This window comes from Equus asinus, chromosome 6 (genome assembly GCF_041296235.1).
Source record: "Equus asinus isolate D_3611 breed Donkey chromosome 6, EquAss-T2T_v2, whole genome shotgun sequence".
NCBI classification, from domain to species: Eukaryota; Metazoa; Chordata; class Mammalia; order Perissodactyla; family Equidae; genus Equus; species Equus asinus.
In genome coordinates this window covers 13,074,883-13,091,913 of record NC_091795.1, presented here as the reverse complement: position 1 = coordinate 13,091,913, position 17,031 = coordinate 13,074,883, and the positions used below count along the sequence as shown (strand labels likewise).

Below are 17,031 nucleotides of genomic sequence, written 5' to 3'. Positions count from 1 at the left end.
TAGGGGCTGGCCTCTTAGGAACCACCTTTGCCACTTGTTGAAATGGGAAGAGATATTTTGAAATAATAACTGCACCTTGTAATTACACTGAACCTGGCCTCAGATGAGCTCAACACACAATGCAGACGTGACCTCACCCGTCCTTGCCGTTTTCACAAAAGAGGTGGTTTATTAATGTCCTTTAGCCGATGGTGAACATCAAAGCCGCTGAGGGAGGCCGAGCGCCTTGCCTGGTGTTATAGACTCAGTGTGTACAGACCTGGGGGGTGGAGCCCGGGCATGTGTGCCCGAGGGCCATGGGGCCTCCACCTCCACAGACAGCACAGAGAGGAAGAGACCAGCTTTTGGCCGCTTCCCTCTCTGAGTGCCGCCACGTACCAAGCAGAGTTTAGAAAACTGAGGTGCCGTGGCCCTGGCCGAGGCTGGTCAGCGTGCATCTGGAGGATCTTCCAGGTACCCCTCAAGCATTTGCCTGCCAGTGTCAGCAGTGGCTACCACATGCAGTCTCCCTGCCGGCCTGTGCCCTCTTGGAAGGGCACACAAGGATGCTAACAGGAGTACAGGAGCCCTGGGCAGGCTGGAGCGGCCTGGCAGACCCCTAGGAGAGCCTCATGTCATCTGGGATTTCCCTGGGCTTGGGCTAGGGGCATGAGCGGGCTTGGGCATTTCTGGGGGAGCCAGTGGCCTGGGAGGGGCAAGGGTCTGCAAGGTGGAGAGCTAACTCAATCCAATTCAGACAGGATAGAAGAGACACTGTTGAACGTGCATGTAGAAGATGGATGCAGAAGTTTTTTTCCAAAGGAGACACGCCAGGCTGATCTCCAGAAAGAAACGTTGTCAGGCAGCAACCACACTCATCTGTTCATTCATTCACTCAACAAACATGTATTAGCACTCGCAGCCCCCCAGACACTTGGGTAGGCCTTGGAAAAGCGTTCCCTGGGGCATTCCTCGCCCCGCAGGAAGAGATGTGTGAGCAGATAAATTATAATATCAAAGAGTAAATCACCTTCTACCTCTATTAAGAAATTTGTAAATTAGTGATGGCCATGCCAGCCCCAAATCTATCCCAAACACTAGGGTAAAGTAAGCGGCAGAAGGAAGATTACATTTCATCTCCGTGTTCTTCTCCAGCTCGTCCACGCAGCTCAGGTTACTCGGCAGGGCTTTCTTAGAAATATCCGGAAGCCCTTGACTAATGATGGCACGTACGTCTGACTTCAGGATGTGGACCCTCTGGTTATTTTTCAACACCGTTCTCATAGTCTAAAGATAACGCGGAAGTATAATCTTTAGTTAAATCTTGTCCTTTTACTTTTGCCTAATCCTCCCTCTCCGAATTACCAAGACTTCTTTGTCGTTGAGGAGAAAGAAAAGCGGATTGAGTATTACCCATTAAAATGGACTCCTAAGTGACATTAACATGTTCGAATTTCATGCGTTGTAAAACTGCCTCTCCGAAAATCAGCATTTCGAGCGCTTCTGATCACAGGCAGACGTCTGGGGCTCTTGGGCACTACAGCTCTTCCTCTCCCTGTCTCTCATTCTCTGTGCCCCACTCAGTGAGCCTCAACTACGCTCGAGAGGAAAGCAGTGGGTGACCCAGCTCTGCAGAAAGAGCGTGGCTCTGAGGAAGCCACAGTGCTGGCCAGTTCTGGAGGGTGGCTGCGGGGATTCAGAAGATGTCTCTGTCCTTTCCTCTTGGGAGCCCTGGGCAACGAATTTAGCCTCTGGGAGCTGATTTCCTCAGCTGTCCAATGGGGCCAATTCAATGCCTTCCATTTTCAGAGTCCATAGGATGAGCAGTGGTCGTCCTCACACCAGCCCTAGGACTAGGTGCTACGCCACCTCCATTTTCCAGAGGAGGAGGCTGAGGACACTTGGCGGTCAGTGAACTTTCTCAAGTGACAATAAGTGTGAAGACACAATTCAGAGCAAGGGCCAGCTCTAGACCCGGAGCCTACTACTTGAGTTGGGTTGTGTGAGGGTCTTGCTGCAGAGCATCACTGGCTGACCCAGCCAGGAATGGGAAAGCACTGGGAAACCAGACGCGCCATGAGCGCATACGCTAGAAACTGCCTCGGGAGCTCGGAGTCTAGGGAGAGGTCTGTGCCGGGAGGATGAGATGGGGAAATGGAAGTCTGGCTGAGGCTCCCTGGGCTGGGACTGATTTGAGCAGAGGTCACAGCTCCATCCCGATCTGGTGACTCCTTGGTGGCCCACGCGCCAGCCTTATAGAACCTTTTTTTCAGCCCCTCTCTACCTTCCTCTAACACTGACGGTACATGGTCGGTCCCCCCAGGAGTGAGAATGTCAGAGCTGGGGAATCTGGCGGCCCCGACACACGGAGTTCACAGGGTCACAAACAGGGTGAGGGGTTTGTCTGCCTGTCTGTCCCAGGCTCTGTTATGATTCCCCTTCACCTCCAACACTGGCTGGGCCAGGTGGGCACCTCGTGGGGCCTCCCTCTGGAACCGTACAACGTTGACCTGCTCGCCTTGCTTTCTGTCCTTCCCGGGGCCAGCCCTGGGGGTTGGAACCTTTCCGAGGAGGAAGGAAGGGATGGGCTTCTAGCTGAGAGCCTCAGGCCTACCAGGCCTTCCCAGCCAGTGGCCAGCAAGGTTGTCATGTCTGCCCTCTGCCCTCCCGGGGCTGGACACGGCCTCCCTGCCAGGGGAGCTGCCGCCCGCTCTGAGGGGACACTTGCAGCCTTCGTGCTTCAGTGCGAGACCTGCTGTGTTCCTGCCTGTCTGGCCGGCTGAAACCTACCTTTGCCATGTTGGAAAGGTATGTCTTTCTTCTCAGTCTTTTGACAAACACGGTAACTTCTGTTGAGAGCAATACACATGGCCGTTATTGGTACTATAACCTCAAGTTCTATGAATGGAGCAGGGAGGGGGAGGCGCATACAGAAGGCGCTCACATTTGCCTAGGAAGGCGCAGCTTCCACACTGCCCTCCACAGTGAGGCCTCCGCGCATACTGGTCTTTCCACTGCCCACTGGCCCTCTCACAAATGGTGAGGAGGTTCTGGGGCCACTTGGCTAAAATCCACCCCACCAGCCAGAAAGATCATGTAATCCCAGGATCGGACACGCCTGCTCAAAGGAGTTTAGGGGTGTGCCCAGGAACCCTGAGTCCCCCCACCTTTCTCCTCTCTACAGTGCTCTCCTCTGAAACACTCAGTGGCAAAGGAAGGATGCAAAGAGGAAGCATAAAGAGGCGAGGTGCTCTCATTTGTGCATTTGACAAATAGTCACAGGACACACTCAGGCCGCGTTCGCTCCAGCAGTGTCGGCTGGGTGTCTGCAGAGTTGAATAGAGGAGGACACCCACCACCCCCAGGGGCCCACCCTCGGAGGATGGGTCACTGATATGCAAACGACTTCCCAACTGCAGGTGAGTGCTCCCTGGCAAGGTGAGAGCACAGGGAAGAAGAAGGTGAGGGGTTCAGGGGAGGGAGAGGCCTGCCTGGGAGGAGGCGTCAGGGACAGCTTCACTTAGAAGATGGGCTTTAACGCGTAAGTAGGAGTTAGTCTGGGGGATGGGGGTGGGGGAGGCAGTCTAGGCACACACAGCAGCAGGAATAAGGGCCTTTCTGGGGGGACAACTAGTCTTGTCTTGGTGGGAGAGCAGTGGGGGTCCCTCAGGGGATGAAGCCAGGGATGGGGCTAGAGGCCAAGCAGTGGACAACTTTGCATGGTGAGTAAAGGGGACGGACCCTGGGCATCAAGGCCACGGAAGCTTGTTAACTGATCAAATCACTGTTTTAGAATGATCACTGGGTGTGGAAGGAGAGCATGACTGAGGCAGTTGAGGCAAGATGATCAACTAGGAAGCCACTGAAGTAGCCCAGAGGAGGGAGAGAGAGAGACGGAGGGCTTAGTTAGGACAGGTGTGGAAGTGGCCACGGAAAACCGGAGCGCGCCTTCGTCTGCCCCTTTCAAGGACCCCCTTTCACAGCAAGTCGCAGACTCCCTTTCTCTCTGCAGCACGGCCTCCCTGCCGCCTTCCTGACTGGCAACCACACAGGCCTGTGGGCCCAGTGTGGCCATGTGAAAGTTTCCAAGTGGCTCAAACTGGGATCAAATTCCCAGTGTGAGGCTACACAGAGCACAAAGAGGCAGAAGGCTATTGCCCTAGTCAGCCGGCCTTCAGTGAGCAAGGAGCCGGAACTGCTGGCTGCCCTGGGAAGCTGGTTTCAGAAGGAGGGAGCCAGGTGCGGTGGAAGGCACGCCAGCTTATCCCTCGCCTTTACGACAGTCAGCGCATCTTTCCTACATCTCTAACCCCTTGGACCTCCCAAACGTCCATGCCATTATTCAAAAGGGGGAATAGGTAAAAGGGTATGGATGGACCAGCATGAGAATCCATCCTCAGCACTAAAGAAAAAGCCAGAAGATCTGAGGAGGTCAGGCCTGTGGACTGTAGTTTAGTGCATGAGGGGAAAAAGAGGGACACAACAGCTGAGACGTCGCACCCCAGTCTGAAAGCAAGAGACTTCATCCACTCTCCCAGAATTCCTTTCCTCCTTTCATAGAAACCTACCTTTGAGCTTGGAGATCTGTAGGAGGGCTGGGAAACCTTCCAAAGCATTAAGTAGCCACAGCTTAAATTTCTTACTAAATAACCGGACAGATTTCAGGTACTGAATCGAGACATCTTCCAAAAAGTCATGAAGGAGAATGTCCTCAATTCCCTACAACGAAAGTGTCAAGACACCGTGACCGCCAGCCAGTGCAGGCGTCCGTTAGTTACCAGTGGCCAAGGGTCACGGGTGCCACAAACTCAGAGAGAGGAGGTCCGAGGGGGCAGGCGCCACACAGCCCTCACCACTGCTCACTGGGCAGGACATCAGGCTGGTGAGGCAGCAATTTGAATTTTTTCAAAAAATTTAAAATAGCAATAACTCATTCAAAATTTTAAAAAACACTATACTGTGTTTTTTGGCCAATGATAGGTAGGTCAAAACAAAATATTTAAGGGCTGAACCCAGCCTCCAGTTTTCAACCTTTGTGCTAAAAACTTAGAAGCACTGCATTGTTTCCTAAAAAATAATAAAATAAAAGGTAAGGGTTCATGATCAGCTTAAAGAGAACACATTTTCGCCACAGACACTGTAGTGAAAATATAACTGACCCCCAAACCACAGTAATCACTCTAGAGCAAGAGATTAAAAAAACTCCAAAACCAAAAAGCCCTGGCATTATGTATATTCCACAGCAATTATTCCAATCACTCATTTAAAAAAGTCTTCTGTTGAAATCACCAGAGGAGGAACTTTGACTCAACTCTGGGTTCACCGGTCACTGGAAACCTAGCTCACCACGTGCTTTGGCTTTTTCTTTACATGAGGTCACTCAGACTCTCACTGAATTCAAAAAGAAAAGCTAAGTTTTAGGGAAAGATTAAAAAGGATCGTGGGCCAGAGGAGACGGCAGAGAGGGAGGGCTGCAGTAAGCCCAGCATTTGGATTTGGTATCAATTTCTGGAAAGGGTGCAAGCCAGCAACTCAAACGGATGTCTTCCTACCTTGTACAGCTGTACGTCGTAGGATTTAAAGAGCTGGCACATGTCAGGCAATGACATCAGCATGACTGTGTCTTGCTGCAGAGATTTCCAGAAGGAAGTAAGCAAGTCCTCCACCTGATGTAAGGAATAGAACATATCTCTGAAAACTCATTTTGTGCCTGGTGAGACTAATCCCCCATACAGACTTAATCAGCCTCAAATGATAATGGGGTGAATTTCATTCCAATTAACGTAAAGCTTGGCCTATCAGCTTTTCCAAGCTGTATTTTAGAAGTGGTCTTCCCAGCAGCGCATCAGGGAGCGCCTTCCAGTTGGATGGGATAACATGGAACCCAATTTTCATGAGGAACTTTTGAGGAAGGAAGGCTATTTCTGACCACAAGGGGGCTCCTGTTGATTAGAATAGAGTGGGAATCAGGCCACAGGGGCACAGACCATAGTTTAGAATAAGTGTTCACTGACTGATTGACCTCCTCAATTATTTCTCAGCTCAGAAAGAGGTGTAACTATGGAATCAAGGATGCTTCCTCCTTGACATCAAGTTAGAATTCACCTAAGGATTGTGCAAGCAGAAGGGGACCAGTGTGGTTCCTCAGAGGTGGACAACGTTTGCAGGTGAACAAAATGGCAGCTTCCTTCCTTTTCTCTATTTTTCCCCATGTGAACTTTTCAGGTTCCATTATGGAGCCAGGTGGCCAATCAGAGTAGTCAGCTAATAGGATTCTTGCTTTTTGGGGTTTCTGCGTGCTCAAATGTTCTGAGGCATCGCAGCTCTGAAACCAGCACCTGCCAATGACTCCAGGCAGGGAGCTAGTCCCCTGTGCAGGCTGTCAAGGGAGTTAGGGCCAACTCTTGAATTACCTGGTGATGGGCCCTGATTTGAAATCCTGTGATGGGGGCAGGAATTCTAGAGAAGACGTCTCCAGAGAGACTCATGAGCATTTAACAGAAAACACAACAGTGGGCTGAGCAGGATTTAGTAATCCTGTTACTCTCAGCTAGGTAACTTTTGAGCTTGGCCTTTTGAAGCTGGTGGGTCTGAATGGAACATCACCCACGGGCTCATCTCTGCTAACTCCATCACCACCATGTCCAAAGTCATCAAACCCTGTTGGTCTGCTTCAGAAATATCTCTCTAATTTGTCCTTTTTTCTCTTTGATGTCATTGTCACTGCTCCAGATCTGACCCTCATCATTTCTCACCTTGACTATGACAAAACCTCCTCACCACTCTCTCTGCTCCGAGATGCAACCCAGTGTCTTCTCAATAAATTGGAATTCTTTGCAGGGCATATGAGGCCCTTTCTAGGGCCAGCCTACTTCCCTACCTCCCCTCCAGCTTCTCTCCTGTGGAGATGATAAAATCTAGCCATAGTGATGTTTTTGTCACGTCATGCCTGTGGATATCTTGTGACCATTGCCTGCATCACTGATTCTCCTTGGAATCTCTTTCCTACTCCATTTTGTGTGTCGAACCTCTGCTTTTCTAGCAGAGGCAGCAGCAACATGGCTTCCTCTTGGGAGCACTCTCCAGCTGTCTCTGTTCCTCTTCTTCCTGGCACCCAGAACAGTCTTAATCATTCCGCTAGTCTACAACTTGCCATATTGTATCATATCAATTGGGTTTATATTGTTCCTTTCAGTACCAGACTTTACGCTTCTCAAGCCCTATGGAGAATACCTTCCTAGTTCCAGAAATGGTGCTCGTCACAGGGTAAGAATTAAGTTAATATTTGATGAGTGAATGAAGGAAGGAAGGACTATATCATATATCCAACGTGTGTGGATATTTACAACATTGGATTAATAGGACCGGGGCCATTCTGCAGACATCCTGGTCTCTCCCTCACTGTACTGCTCTCTACTGAGGAAGTACTAACCATGCTCCTGCTGAATGAATATCACCAACCAAAGCATCAGAAAGCCTTTTGTTTAAGTGTGAATTTGTTTCCCTGGATTTCCATTTTCTATTGCAAAAGATAAAATTCAAAATGGGCAAAAGATTTATTCACGTTTTCCGCAGCCAGTTCTAGAATAAAATCCACTCATTACAATATCCATGTCGGATCACCCTGCTTCAAAATCTTGCTCCTTTTGAAGTTAGCATCTATCAATAAAATGGCCCTTCAGCACTATTGAAAATTCCCGAGTGAATAATATTACCAATAATTTATTCAAAATCAGCTGGAATTACATTCTAAAGGAAGAGCTGAGTTTATATTTAAAGTGTAATGTTATCTAGATTAGCACCTTGGAAAATTTCCAAATGATTAAGCCGAATGAAAATATCACCTTCAAGAACACACTAACTGTCAAACAGCTGCCTTCTAAGCACTTCAGGGCAATGAATTACCACCAGACATCCCTGGAGGGGTCTTTTCAAGTAAAGTGGTTAACAACGAATCATAAATGCTTGTATTTTTATAGACAAAACCCTACCCTCTCAAGTTCTTGGTTCCTCACGTTTTGTAAAATGTCTTGACAATAGTTGCAGTATTCATCAGCAAGAAAGGCCATCTAGGAAGGATAAGGAAAATTGTTTTAGTTTGCAGGCCACTTCCAGAATGAACTCATCCTCAAAGACATTTCTGAAGCCCTTAGAAACTGCTCATGTTACAATTCCGATATGCCCGTAGCTAAGCGCTTCCCTGGGACCACACTTTTTATTTATGTGGAGTAAGGCATACTTTACTGGCCTGAAACTGATGTAGCTTCAATTTTGATGTTAAAACATATATTTCCAGGGTCTGTACCACTCTCTATAAAGGTCACCAATCTTTGACATCTTCCCCCCTAAACCCCAATTTTCCCCCTCCATATTCCCCAGTCCCAGTTTCTAGAACATCCACGTAACTGTTGCCTTCTTTGTCCTGGAGAGGCCCCCACTCTAGAAGATGACAAAGTGGTCCCAGGAGGAACCTTTCTATAGGACATGGGGGAAGACACGAATTTCCTGACCACCACCAAGCCAGGAGGAAATGTTGGTCCTCACAGGTCTGGGAGAAGGCAAATACTACTCCATCTGCTACAACTATGATCACAGGTAAAATAAGACATTTACTGCTCCAGGCCTCAAAGACCTGACAAATTAGTCTCCCCATGCGCGCAACCCTACCGTTCTGTAGGAGTACTTTTTTGCCAGTTCTTGCTCCCAGAGTGGACATCTCCTGAATTCAGACAAAGGCAATCCAACTGGGTCTGTCTTTATTGGTGAATGATTTTCACACTAGAAACCATTTACACATGGATTATTATTTTTTTAATAAAATGCATTTTCTTGCATATAAACCACGTAATAATCACATTGCTACTATAGGTTAATGTTCTATGTGACCTTTCATCCACACCTCTGGACACTTTATTGATTCCAGCAACTTTCCCCCTTATTTCATTCCAAATGATACCAATCTTCCTCTGTTAGCCTATGACTACCGTCATTGGGGAAGTTAGGATTTAATGAATTACCCAAATGCTTCACTCCTGTGGCCACATATTACAAATGCTGTACAGTAACGCACAATAAAAATATTATCTCTGAATAATTTAATGCCACAAATACATTTCTACAACTCTCATCCATACAATTGTCCCTCCTTGAAAGAAAACCATGTCTTGTCTGGGGCATCTATGACCGTATTACAAAAATGATTAACTTTATCAGAAATCCCAGGGCCTAACTAATAAGGAAAATGAGGGGCACAGACTTTCCTTTAGAAGAACAAATTGCGAAATGGTAAAATATTTCCATTAAGGACAAAGCAAACTCAACACTCCTTCCTTGTATCATCCACGTGGCTCTCCCCTCTTAGCAAGGTAAGGCCTGCTAGCTCCTGGGCTGAATAAAGGACATCGATTTTATTTTAAATGATTTCTTCAGGATTTTCCGGGACTTCTTTTGAATAATTTCCATTTCAATAGAGTAGGATGAAATCACTCCTATGAGTTAGAAATTGAGCCGCAAAGCCTGCTACGTGGATTGCAGCTTGCGTGAGTTTCCTCTTCATTCTCTCTCCAATCTAATGGCTCGCTCTGTGACAGCACAGTTCAGGGTCAGTATTTCAGCCTTAGCTTTCTCAGTTCTTACGTACTGTGAGCTACTCACTTCTATCTTGCTTACTAGATCATTTATTTGGGTTTGCAGTATGCTCCTGTCTACAAGCCACCTGAGGGCAGAGCAGCCCAGGGGTGGGAGTGGCACCAGTTACCATCCCTCACAGCGCTGTACACACTCCAGAACAGGCACCACTGGCTTCCTCCTTCTCTCATGTTCCCTCATTATCAACCAATATCACAGCGAGGATCGGAGGAGTTCAGGGATCATGCTCAACAGTCTTCTCAGTGTCCTGAAATCTGTACTGCTTTACTCTTTTGTGGTCCTGAACCCCTTTGAGAATCTGATGGAAGCAAGTGACGCTCTCCCTGGAAAAATGCATACTATGCTCTTAATATTGTGAAGATGCCAAGTTAAACTCCCCTTGTTAATATTTTTGGAATGAGGTAAGGGTATAGATGTCTAAATAAATACATAACGTATTAGCACAGAAAAGTGACAGCTCAAAGGGTGTCACCTCCATTGGGTGCTGTTTGGTTCCCACCACTTTAGAAAGTTGGCTTCATTAGGAGTTGTCTGAGGGACAGTACTTCTAGTGTGCGGGCGTGGGTGATGCTCAGCTTGGTCATCAAAAAGGATGGAGAGACCAGCCCCGTGACCAAGTGGTTAAGTTCACACGCTCTGCTTAGGTGGCCTGGGGTTCACTGGTGTGGATCCTGGGCAGGGACCTATGCACTGCTCATCAAGCCAGGCTATGGCGGCATCCCACACAGAAGAACTAGAATGATTTACACCTAAGATATACAACTATATACTGGGGCTTTGGGAAGAAAAAAAAAAGAGGAAGATTGGCAACAGATGTTAGCTCAGGGCCAATTTTCATCACCAAAAGAAGCATACCTTAAAAAAAAAAGAAGAATGGGGACATTCCATGGAGTTAACTGGTCTGACCATCAGTGCTTCTGTTAGAGAAGAATTGGGGAATCCTCAATTCCAGCTCTGGGCCAGTGCCCCTTACCACAAAGTTCTAACTGCACCCGTTTTCTCCACAGCACACCCTGACTTCCTGTATTCATCAATGTTCTGACACTGAAGCTGCGATGATCAAAGCCAGTGTTTCTCAGGTTTGGTCCTGAAACCATCTACATCAGACAACCTGGGTGTGCTTAAGATTCATATCCCTAGGGCCCTAGTAAATCACATGAGGCTAGAAATCAGTCATTTTAACCAGCTCCCCGAGTGAGCCTTATGCACACGCAACTGGGGAAATGCAGCTCCAGGCAGACTATTCTGTGTCTAACTCTGTAGAAACCTCTACATTTCAACACGGCAGATACACTACAGTTTCACCTGTTCACAAGAAGCTGTCCGAAAAGGTAGTATTGTAAGAATGTAAATGTAAGCTATTACAAAAAATAATAATAAAAAGCAAATTCATGCATTCCTGAGGTCAATAACCTTAAGGCCCTTTCTGTGAAAAGAACTGATCTTTCAGAAAAAAAAATACTTTAAAAATCATGAATTGAAATCTTTTCTTCAGAATATAAACAGTCGGAAATCTAAACTGAACATATGGTACAGAACCAGTAAAGTTTGAACTCTGCAGGAGAAGGCGTTCAGGAAAGAACTGGAGGGGTTCCCAGTCCAGAGAAATAATTCCACAAAATGACAAAGAAAAAGGTGAGAAATTCTATCTAGATGCTCCAGGTATATTAAATGCAGTTTGGGAGTTCAATCCATCTAAGAAATGGCATTGGGATTATTATCATTCATTTATTCCTCCAGCCTTTAATGAACATAAACTACGTGTCAGCCCCTGGAGATATGATGGGAGACCCCTCCTGTCATTGCCTGCCCCTCCAGGTACCATCTGCCTGCCCTGAGTTACTCTATCAATTCTCTTGGATGCCTTTTGTCCTTCCTTCATCCTTGAAGACACTGCTCCCAGAATTATCACCCCGAAAGCAAATGTACCCTGTCATTCTCCTTCTGAAGATGCCTCAGTGTTTCCTACAGTCTCTTGGGTGAAACCCAAATTCTTCAACTCGGCATGGACAAGCTGTCCACCCTCTGGACCGCACCCAGTGTCTACTGCTTCCCCAACATCCTCACCTTTGGATCCTCACTGCCTGCACAGCTCTCAGAATGTATGCAAGCTACACCCTTGAGATGAATATCTCCTAGAAGAGGAGGTGATCCCTCCAGGACCAGCTCACGGGCAGTGTGGAAGGCAGAATAATGGCTCCCAAAGATGTCCACATCCTAACCCCTAGAACCTTATGTGGCAAAAGGGACCTTGCAGATGCGATTAAGGTTAAGGACCCTGAGATTATCTTGGATCATCCAGGTGGCCCCAATCTAATCACAAGGGTCCTTAAAAGCAGAGGACCTTCCCCAAATGCAGAGAACCAAAGAGATGGCAGCATGAGAAGGACTCATGCTTTTGAGTGGCCTTTGCTGGCTTTGAAGGCTGAGGAAGGGACCACAAGCCTCTGTAGGCTGGAAAAGGCAAGGAAGGGATTCTCCCCAAATCCTCCAGAAAGAATGCAGCCCTGCCAACGCTTCATTCTTAGCCTGGTGAGAAGCGTGTCGGGCTTGTGAGCTCCAGAACTGCAAGAGAATAAGTTTGTGTTGTTTCAGGCCGCTGACTTTGTTACGGCAGCAACAGGAAATGAACACAGGCTTCCTCTTCCCTGAAGCCTTCCCTGTTCCCTAAGGCCCACCACACCTCTCTCCCTCTCTCCACTTTGGAATTCCCAGACCACTCCTTCAACGGCACATCAGTCATTTCATGACTGTCTCAGCTCACCAGCTGTGAAACTGTATTCTATTCAAGTGTAGGGAGCATGGTTTTGGTTTTTTATCATTTGTTTCTCCTTTTTTTCACATCCCAATCAGCCCTCAAGAGTGCTGCTCACAAAACAGGTTTTTAAAAGGTCGTCCATTCAATGACACTTGTCATCAAGACAGTTTCAAAGTACTACCATGTCGTCTCAACCTACCTATGTAAAATTCAACTCGCTATGCCATAGATTAGCTATTAATAGTTCTGGTTTCTTAATTCAGACCGTTATAGCTGTAATATAGAGATACTTCCACTTATATTTATTGCTAACAACCTAGACATCCTTTTTAATTACAGCGAAAGAGACACAGTTAAACAGCTGAAGTGCAGATAACAATATGCTACTTGAGGGAAGAAACTTCATCTGTGCCAACACAGGGCGTGGCACACGGTCACTGACACTCAACAATCCTGGTCAAGTGGGTGCGTGATTCAGGGCTACATACAATAAGAACATTACACACGGGGAAACAGTTGCACCTAATTAAGCAATTACCAAATATTTCAGAGTCTATTATAGTAAATCTATTTTATTCAGCACTCACTGCTCCTTCTTCTTGGATAATGTTGTTAAAATTAGTAGATTTTTCAAAGGCAATGACGTCTCCGCTGTGAGAGAACAGATAACAGCAATAATTTTAGTAAGCCCCCCGTTTCTAAGCACAAGAACAAAGTTTCTTTTGCAGTGAGGTTGTTTGTATGGGGTACAACTTTTATTTCAAAACCCTCCTCCAAATTTCTATCCACAACTGGTGACTATCACCTGCTTGGAGTTTTAAAAAAAATCCATTTCTGTAACTGGGACAACCACGTATTTATTTTTGAAGGTTTATTCCCTTCAGAAGCAAGGATATGATGTCATCAGGGGTAGAACTTGCTCCTGCGAGAAAGGGAAAATTATCATGGAAATGAAGTCTTATACTTTCTCATTTGCAGCTTTTAAAATGATCAGTTCAGAAACGATGATATCCTCTGAGTTGATGGATATAGCAGAGAACCTTCACAGAGCGAGGAAACAGAGAATTAACACTAGAGATGTGAGTTCCATTTTACCAGGCCTCCTGGATTCATATATTATACTGGAGACATTGACATGCCACGGAGAAGAGATTCAGTTCCATCCATGTGATATGGCATATTTTGCCATTAATCGCAGGCATTTGAGAAACTGGGAGCCCAGAGACCCCCAACTTGCACAGGGAATGTGTGTTCTCCAGATGCCAGAGGTGGCAGCATCTCTTTCCTGGTTTCCCCACCATCCTCAGATCTGGGGCTGCTGTCCACCCCAAGTCAACCCAGGTCCTCACACAGGATCATTTCAACTCTACGTAAACACACAAAGAGAAGGCGGCGGCAGACTGGGGCTCTGCTTCTGGAAGCAAGGCAACGGTCTCCAAGGCAGGGACGGCCTGGGAGGGGGTGAGAGTTGGAGGGGAGGTGGACGACAATGGCTTTCATCTCCCACAGGAAGATCCTACATCCCTTCCCAGCCTCTCCAAAGCCCCAGTAGCCCACTTCTGAAGGTTCGTGTCAGTCCATCCTCTGATCCAAGTCCTGGCAAACTGAGCAGAATACTTAATACCCATCTGGTCCTTGTTTCCACTTACAGGTTTCCCCCGCTATCCGAAAGTTCAGTTTACACCACTTCACTTTTCAGAAGACCTGTTTTCTGTTTTAGTACCTGTTTTCATTAACCAAAAGAAATCCGAAGAGGGTTTTCACTTTTACAAAACAAGGCAAATAGCAAAAATAGCGTTCAGCGTTTGTTTTGCAGAGAGCCGTTTTAAGAGGCTAAGCAGTCAAGCACACTGTCGTATTTGAAGCCTTCCACATCAGCCACAGAAGACAACAAACCTCGACCTTCAAGACTCAGGCAGGCAGACACGGAGGGAGGTGTAAAGGTTAGTGACCTGCCTGCCCTGATGCATCCAGATGGCGATGAGGTGGTGACAGATGACCCTCTTCCTCTGTCTCCCACATCCCAGTCCTCTGTACTTCCCACCATCCCGGCTTCCCACGACTCAGCCTAACACAACATCACCACCAGCACCCCCTCTCAGCCTTCCGGTGTGCTCGCTGTCTTCCTGGTTCCGGCAAGTGAAACTCCACTGTACAGACATCATTTCCACTTTCTATAGGCTGTGTATTCATTACATCATCCCTGCTTTTACTATAGCTTCATGTTATTTTAGGTTTTATGTGTTATTTGGTATGACTTGGTGGATTATTTTTTTGGGTCTGGGAACAGAAAAATTTTTCCCATATAAATTAATGGTGATTGCTTTGTTTTATACCATTTCAGCTTACAAAAGCTTTCATAAGAACGCTCCTCTTTTGGATAGCAGGGGGATATTGGTAATACTCTACTTCAAAATAGGGCAGATAGTTTCAGGGTCTGGATACCAACCCCCTGGAAAGCCACTTTCTTCATCTTTCAGTGAGAGTTCTTTTCAAAACAGGAAGTGTACTTTGGACTGCTCAGTGGCAAGAGGGTTCCAGGACACGGGATCTGTTCAAGCTGGAGGGGAGATATGAACATATATGTCTTTCACATAGGACGATGGACTGACAGATGATGCAAGGAAGAGCCAAGGCAAAAAATTTGCAATTTTGCCCACCAACTGATGATTGTATAAAGAAAATGTGGTATATATACAGTGGAATACTACTCAGTCATAAAAAAGGACAAAATGGTCCCATTTGCAACAACATGGATGGACTTTGAGGGTATCATGTTAAGTGAAATAAGCCAGACAGAGAAAGACAAATGCCATATGATTTCACTCATTTGTGGAGCATAAACAAATTTACAGACAAAGAAAACAGTTTAGTGGTTACCAGGGGGACGGGGGTGGGGAGTGGGCACAAAGGGTGAAGGGGCACAATTACGTGGTGTCTGACAAATAATAATGTACAACTGAAATTTCACAATGTTGTAAACTATTATGACCACAAAAAAGAGTATTAAAAAATTAAATAAAATAAAAATTGAGTTATATACATGACTACATATAATAAATTTAGGTATTGAAAGCATTAACAGAACACAAAAAACTGATCAAATAGAATTCTAGATTTTTAAAAATAACAAAGTCTGTTACTTATTATCTGAAAGCCAATACACTTACTTCTTTGGTGGCTATTAAAATAGTTGCACTTGCAGAAGATTTTTAGGGCAGTGAAACCACTATGTAGGATACTTTGGTAGTGGGTACATGCCATTATGCATTTGTCAAAACCCACAGAATGTAAAAAAAAATCAAAAGTGAACCCTAACGTAAACTACGGACTTTGGGTGATAATGATGTGTTCATGTAGGTTCATTTATTTTAACAAATGTACCACTCTAATTCAAGATGCTAATAGCGGGGTAGGCCGAGCACATGTCTGGGTGAGTGGCATAGAGGAACTCTGTAACTTTCTCTCAATTTTGCTGTGAACCGAAAACTGCTTTATTTTATTTTATTTTTTTTTCAAAGATTTTATTTTTTCCTTTTTCTCCCCAAAGCCCCCCGGTACATAGTTGTGTATTCTTCGTTGTGGGTCCTTCTAGTTGTGGCATGTGGGACGCTGCCTCAGCGTGGTCTGATGAGCAGTGCCATGTCCGCGCCCAGGATTCGAACCAACGAAACACTGGGCCGCCTGCAGCGGAGCGCGCGAACTTAACCACTCGGCCACGGGGCCAGCCCCCCGAAAACTGCTTTAAAAAATAAAATCTATTTTAAAAAAATTTTGAAACACTTTGGGAATTCTATTTGTTATGTCTCAATTATATCTCAGGTAGGTGTGACAATGATGGAGTTTCTCCAGGTAAAATTTATAAACAACCCATTGCCACACAGATTCTGGGACATTATATCAACAAAAACAACAAACAATGAATAAAACCTAGAATGAAAGAATACAGAAGAAAATGTCAGAAATAAAAGGTCACTGACTATAGGGCTAACAGAAAAGGAGTTTAAATAGAAAAATGTGGTCATCAGCCTTTAAATGTGGTTATCAGTCTTAAAAAATCACCTGTGAGGCTTTCTTTAACTAAATTGGAAGGAGAGCAATTTCCACATTGTGTTAACATGCTACTCCTAACATATTTTCTTTGGAAAGTGAATGTAAGACCATGGTATGGATATATTCAGCTCCATCCATCCATCCATTTCTCATTCTTTCATCAAATATTTATTGTCTGCCTACTATATATACATCAGGCATCGTGCTGGGCCCTGGTGGATATAGCTGTGATGGTGACAGACAAGGTCTGCTCTCACAGAGGTTATAGGCTATAGAGGAGAAAAGATGTTACACAAATAATGGCAAAGACATTGAGTGAGGGTTATGACAGCTGAAGTATAGGGTGTTAGGGGAACATGTGTCAGGGAGCCGATCCTATTCTCTTGTTAGTTCAACAGTTTACATGCCTGTAAACTGGCAGCTTGATAAGCTCAGGAGAGCTTCACTGGTGATGGCTTAGCCTGCTTTGGTTGGTACTTACTACCACACCTACTTAGCACTTATTAGACGCTTGTGATGATGACAGAAGTCTTCATGGGACATTCTTTTGGATACTCAGAAACAGGGATCTGGGAGCTGGAAGGTCTGGTTCT

At 45.9% G+C, this 17,031-nt stretch overlaps 1 protein-coding gene across 1 annotated transcript in view; it reads right to left on the bottom strand.

Annotated features, from left to right (window-relative positions):
- RFX8 (regulatory factor X8) overlaps positions 1-17,031 on the bottom strand; it is a 58,452-nt gene that overhangs the window by 9,322 nt on the left and 32,099 nt on the right. Inside the window, exons 5-11 of the mRNA XM_070511602.1 lie at positions 12,973-13,036; positions 8,647-8,757; positions 7,995-8,048; positions 5,532-5,645; positions 4,548-4,698; positions 2,770-2,828; positions 1,110-1,266 (exon numbers count right to left, since the gene is read on the bottom strand). Coding sequence (XP_070367703.1) covers positions 1,110-1,266; positions 2,770-2,828; positions 4,548-4,698; positions 5,532-5,645; positions 7,995-8,048; positions 8,647-8,757; positions 12,973-13,036 — 710 coding nt within the window. The remainder of the gene's footprint in view (positions 1-1,109; positions 1,267-2,769; positions 2,829-4,547; positions 4,699-5,531; positions 5,646-7,994; positions 8,049-8,646; positions 8,758-12,972; positions 13,037-17,031) is intronic.